The sequence below is a fragment of the Monopterus albus genome, unplaced genomic scaffold (genome assembly GCF_001952655.1).
Source record: "Monopterus albus unplaced genomic scaffold, M_albus_1.0 scaffold1044.1, whole genome shotgun sequence".
Lineage (NCBI taxonomy): Eukaryota > Metazoa > Chordata > Actinopteri > Synbranchiformes > Synbranchidae > Monopterus > Monopterus albus.
Window position 1 is genome coordinate 1 of NW_018128922.1, and position 6,059 is coordinate 6,059.

At 35.7% G+C, this 6,059-nt stretch overlaps 1 protein-coding gene and 1 long non-coding RNA gene across 2 annotated transcripts; both read right to left on the reverse strand.

Moving 5' to 3' along the window:
• Positions 1-28: 28 nt before the first annotated feature.
• Positions 29-2,638, reverse strand: LOC109953699 (nuclear GTPase SLIP-GC-like). Its single transcript, XM_020589170.1, has 6 exons — positions 2,528-2,638; positions 2,209-2,326; positions 1,551-1,659; positions 1,303-1,436; positions 927-1,008; positions 29-510 (listed from the first exon to the last, which is right to left on the reverse strand). The coding sequence occupies exons 2-6, from the start codon at positions 2,251-2,253 to the stop codon at positions 428-430; spliced, it is 453 nt and encodes a 150-aa protein (XP_020444826.1). The 5' UTR covers positions 2,254-2,326; positions 2,528-2,638; the 3' UTR covers positions 29-427.
• On the reverse strand, positions 2,634-4,296 carry LOC109953700 (uncharacterized). The gene is made up of 3 exons (XR_002273958.1): positions 4,180-4,296; positions 2,770-2,943; positions 2,634-2,674 (listed from the first exon to the last, which is right to left on the reverse strand). It is a non-coding gene; the product is annotated as an uncharacterized LOC109953700 (long non-coding RNA).
• Positions 4,297-6,059: the final 1,763 nt, after the last annotated feature.

Below are 6,059 nucleotides of genomic sequence, written 5' to 3' on the forward strand. Positions count from 1 at the left end.
GTAAGCTTGGCATCATTGAATGGATGGTGAGACGTTGGAGAGGGCAGCGTCACATCTGTGTAACATCTTTCTGTGTAAATATCTCATGTTGCAATGTGGACACCTGCGGCTTATAGACAAGGGTGGCCTATATATGTACAATTTTTTTTTTCTTTTTAATTTTAGTGGGTGCAGCTTATGGTCAGGTGTGCTCAATAGTCTGGAATTTACGGTACCTCAATGTGGAGACAACCAGTCACAGTAAACACAAGATCCTATCATCTGATTGAACGATCAGTTTAGATCATCAGTTTAACTAAAACTTCCGTTCATCTCTTGGATCAGTGCTATTGTGATTAAAAGCAGTGACATTATCCAGAACAAATTCACTCATACAGTATTCAAAGCCCTTTAAATACACTGTGTAGACCTTTTAACTAAGGTTTACTCAGTAACTGACACTTGTTATTCTGCGCTGCCTCTTCAACTCAGAGTAGTGATTCTTCACCTTCTCAAGCTCATCTGAGACATCTGAAAGTCAAACAATCAAAAAAGCATGTATTTTTTTAAATAAATACATTTTATATTCACCATTGGAAATTTGCTGATGGATTCATTTTAATAATTATTGTGATTAAAATCAGTGATAACATTATTCAGAACAAATTCACTCATACACTATTCAAAGTCCTTTAAAAACTCTGTGTAGACTTTTTAACTAAAGTTTACTCAGTAACTGACAGTTGTTGTTCTGTGCTTCAGCTCAAAGTAATGTTTCTTCACCCTCTCAAGCTCATCTGAGACATCTGAAAGTTAATCAAAAAACAATAAAAAAAAAGCATTTTTATATTCATTATTGGAAATTTGCTCATTGATAAAATTTTAATATATTTACAAAATTCAGAGTGATCTACAGAAATGATTTTATTTTGATGTGTTCTCTTTACCTGGGATTGAGTAATCATCTGTCTTGAGTGACAGCTCGATTGCTTCTGTCAGGGTTTTCTCCAGCTCGTCCAGGATTTCCTCCTATTTCATCACCAAAACCTTCATCACTCAGTCAAATATTGTGTTCAACATCAAAAAAGCGCGAACATTTTAACAATATGAATATATGTTAAGAGAGCTGCTCAGACTGGTTGATAACGGTGGTTAATGGCTGTAGACTGTAGGTTTTTATGTTTATAATCTATATATCTTAGATTCATAATCATTTGCACATTTGTGACAGAGCCTTCAGGCCTTTTACTAGCAAAGGCAGCTTTCATACAAACAACACACTTCACTACATCATTAATGCATTTCTTATAAATTGTGACAAACCTTCAGCTCATTCAGTTGGTTCAACATAGCAGCTTTAGCCTCCTCAAACATGGTGTTCTTTGAAACATGTACGTACACCTGAAGTGTGTCCCTCATCTGTTGCAGTGAACCCCGTCCTCTAAAATCTGCTGCTTCTACAGTTAAACAGAAAATTGTTGTCAAACTTAAATGTTATGCACAGTTATGATGAATGTAAATGTAAATTATATTGGCAGGTTGTAAACAGTATTTCAGGATCTTTTTTGTACTTTTATAGCATTCTTGCATGGTTTCCTCGATTTTCTCCACCAGACCGTTGTAGATTGTTTTCTTACGCTCTCGGATGGTTTTGTTGAGTTTTGTCTTAATTTTGTCCTCCTTAAAGACAGAATATAAAGTGTAGATAAACATGTTTTAACATAATGTCAAGGCATTGCAAATAAAGCTCATCTACTCAGTTTCAAAATTTAGCATATTAGAATTCTTCATACACAGTGTGTGGGACTGTATTAACAGCTCCTTAGAGAGTACTGTGCAAAAGTTTGACATTAAAAGTGAGGATGCTTTCAAAAGTGTAGTAACAGAAAAAATATCATCAAATCAGTATTAAAACAGCTCAAATTCTCCTAAGTACACTTGCACAGTTTTTCAAGCTATTGTTTTTGGCAGGTAGCTTGTTCCAAACATGTTGGAGAACTTCCCACAGTTCTGTGGATTTTTGAGATCAGGACTTTGTGGGGGCCAGACCATCTACTGTAGAACAAACACACAATTTTTGTCACTGATGGTACCATGTGACAGGAAAAAAATCTAAACATCTCAAGCGTCTTAAACTTTTACACAGTGCTCTATGTGTAGACAGTGGACCTGTGCTGACCGTTCCACTGAAGTCTTCCTCACATTAGACTAATAAGCAAGACCTTTTACCTCTGTCCTGACAAAGATCAGTTGCAGTTCGACATCTTTGTTCATGTCAATGAGTCTCTGCGTGTTGAGTGAAAACTCATTGATGACTCCGTTGAATGGTCCACGTTCTGCTTCATTTCTGAAACAGTAACAAGTTGAAAAGTTTCATAATGGTAGCAATGGCAAGGCTCTGTTATTATAACATGATTTCTATATAAGTATGACATGGTATAATTTGTGTAGTTACATAATAAAATGGAAAATATTTTAATTTAAATTCTCCATAGTCTATAATATGTGTCATCCAAGGTTTTATGTTCCCATTAAATAAATTTCTTACGGAAAGGTCTTCCTGAATTCCTCATCAATGCTGTCAGTCAGGCATGAAGACAACGTCACATTGAGGTTTATTTGTTTCCCTTTCTTTGATTTGTAGGTGTCACTGTTTACATCTCAATGTCCTGTGCAAACTGCTTCGTCCTTTTTTCTTAAGACATGACAGAAAAAACGTAACATCTTTGAAAACACTCCTATAAATGACAAAGTGATTTGTATTAATGAAATTATTGTTGAAATACATACAGGATATAAGATGGACTTCAACATTTCTTCACATGAGCTTTTTGATTTTTCAACCCCCTCAGTAAGGCATCTATCAAAAGCCACATTCGACTTTTCAATAGATTTTCTCACTTCATCAAGTTCCTGCTTCAGTTTTTCTTCAAGGTTTTTGCAAACATCCATTTTTTTGGCAGCCTGAATTAAAACAAACACATTCTGAATGTATAGCCATAAAACTATAAACACAACTCAAGTAGGTTTTCTTGCAAAACAGTGTTTGTTTTACTTTTTGTGTGAAATTCTGTTCTGAATTCTTTAAATTCTTGCTGTTATCCAGCCTTTCTGAAGTAACCAAGATTATGGATGTCAGAATGTTTATAATGGTGACATTACACTGATCAGCCATAACATTATAACCACCTGCCTAATACTGTTTACATAAGCGTCAATGTGGCAGTTGGTTGGCACTTGTGTCACTCTGTAGCTCACTGTACATCTTCTGTGAATCCATTTGCTGTCACAAAGTGAAGTCGTAGGGTGGAGGATGGACAAGTAAGTGGACAATTATTACTCATAAATGAATATTAAAACAGCCTTCTCCGAATGAAACTGCTAAGCTGTGAACTTAGTGAAATACATGTTAATATCTTTGACTGTTTACTAGTGTTAGTTACCAAGAGATATTTAAGTTATTTAATCCTTATTATTGTATTATTTATTTCTTGTAGTTAATACTTATTACTGTATCAACTAATGTTAGCAGTGTCATTAAAAACTATTAAATAATGTATGAGTTGATACTTTAATTAACATGAAAAATAATAAATGCATTAGTTATCTATTACTTAATGCTTATTAAATCAACCATTTTAACAAAGATTCAAATGGAAGTTAAACGTTTAATCTACAGTAGGGCAATCTCATCATCAGTGAGCTGTGGGTGTCTATGACCCTGTCGCCAGTTCACCATTTGTCCTTCCTTAGACACTGTTAGTAGGTACTGACCACTGAATGCTATTCAGGATGAGTGGTATAGATAATGAATGCAGTGGGAGATGCTCTGACCCAGTCATCTCACCATCACAGTTTGGCCCTTGTCAAAGTCACTCAGATCCTTACACTTGCCCATTTGTCCTCCTTCTAACACATCAACTTTGAGGGCTGAATGTTCACTTGCTGCCTAATATACCCCACACACTGACAGGTGCCACTATAGCAGATAGTCAGTGTTATTCACTTCAGCCTCCATTGGTCATAATGTTATGGCTGATCAGTGTACATGTAAGCTCTTTAGAGAGCTAAAAGTACAGATACAAGTAGATTTTATATTCTGTGAATATGAATGAACTTAAAACAATTCCAGATAATCAAAGTGGTGTCGAACTTAAAACAATTCAAGGTAATCAAAGTGGTGTTACTACTTGATCTTACCACATCTTTGCATCTGGCCCCTTGCATCAAAGACAGAATCCCATGAGCTCCAGACACATAGTTTAATGTCTCTGAGTGACAGTCATTGAGATTTTTCAGGACCTCCTGAAGCTTCGGTATTTCTGTAGAAACAACAAATTGCAGTTTGTGTATTATTTACTCAAATATCATGATTCAATTAGTCATTTTTGTTCAAGCAAACTAAAACATGTACTGGGCTACATATTTTCTGTTCACCTACCAGTTTCACCTGGCTTTACATTTCTTCCTTCTAGAAACTCTATGGAGCTCACTGTGAACACTTCGAAACATTCATCACTGAAATGTTTCTGGAAAAAAGAGTTTGATCTTAAGGCAGGTTTATTATTGTACACAATATTTGTACTGGATTTTCTGTCAATTTGTGTAACTCACCTTAATCTTTTTTAGTTTGCTGAATTTTCTCTTTATGTCTTCTTTGGCTTTCTCATTTCTTTCACGTATGAGACCATGAACATCAATTGCTGAACTATAAGAAAAGCTTTGTATTAAGTGGTACCTTATAAAGTATTCAGAGCAGTGAAACCTGAAATGTTTTTTTAACAGTCTTCACTTAAAATAAAAGCCAAATGTATCTTTTGTGAAGCCTATACTGAAAAGTGAAACACTATTTAACAGATCCATGATTTCCTAGGCAGTTTCCTACAAAGAACTAGAGTTGGTGATAGATCATTTAGTTTAATTGTTTTTAAGCAGCTGTTGAGGAATTTCCTTGAATAGACAAAAGAAAGTTAGATCCCATCACATTAGTTACTCATTAGGCATTCATCTATTACTGGGAACTTTAATGTACAGCGCTGTGCAAAAGCTTTAAGAACTTTAGAGGTTTACATGCTTGTCCATAATGCAATTCACACAGGGGGTGTCTGATCAATACCAAATTTATTCTGCAGCAAGACATCCAGCCCAAACATACAGCTAGAGTCATAAAAGTAACTCTCTCAGAGCTAGCCAAGAAAAAGAAGGGGTCCTTCAACTGATCACAAACCAACAGACTACCCACTGCAACTGGAGTTTTAATGAGAACGGCAGCTTTAGTTTTCCCATGTGTCCCATCACCTTGAGGGGTGGGGGGCATTGTAAGTGTGCAGTGTCACACAGGAACAAAAACCCATTTTACTAGTACTGTACAACCTGTACTGTAAAAATATATGTACATTTGCTTGTGTTTAGTCCAGAGGATTGTTGGCCTGCACATTTGTCAATGTTTTATTTGGGTGTTAAACTATGTACTTGTGGCAGGTTAAATCACTTACCAACCACCCAAAACATCAGACTTAGTGCAGATAAAGTGAATGCGTTGACACTCGCCACCATTTGCAATGAGGCTACGGGCTCTTTTCAGGATCTTCCAGGCTTTTCTCTTTGAGGCTGCTCGATCAATATCAGTCACAATCCACACAGTAGAGCAACTTCCAACAAGCTGAAGAGGAATAACAGCATGTTTCTTGTGAATAATTAGTCATTTGTAAAAACATTCTGTTAGTCTTGAGATAATTTTAATACACACCAAACAGCAGTACATGTGAATAAATTACCTTTTTCCACATTTTATCTCTGCTCTTGTTACAGTCCGCAGTTCCAGGAAGGTCCACAAGTGTGACATGCTGGAGAAGATCATTACTAGGAACCCTGACAGTCACACACTTCACTAGTGGCCAATAGCACCTCTTCACTTCTTCACCTTCTCCTTGTTTTGCATCACTTCTTGTGTATTTGAGAAATTCTGCAGATAATTCTTCAGCCTGGATAAAAAAGTATAAAATAAAATACATAAAATACAATTAACGGAATGTAAGTTGATTTTTAATTTTAAAAATGTCCAAAGTGCTTTTCAAATT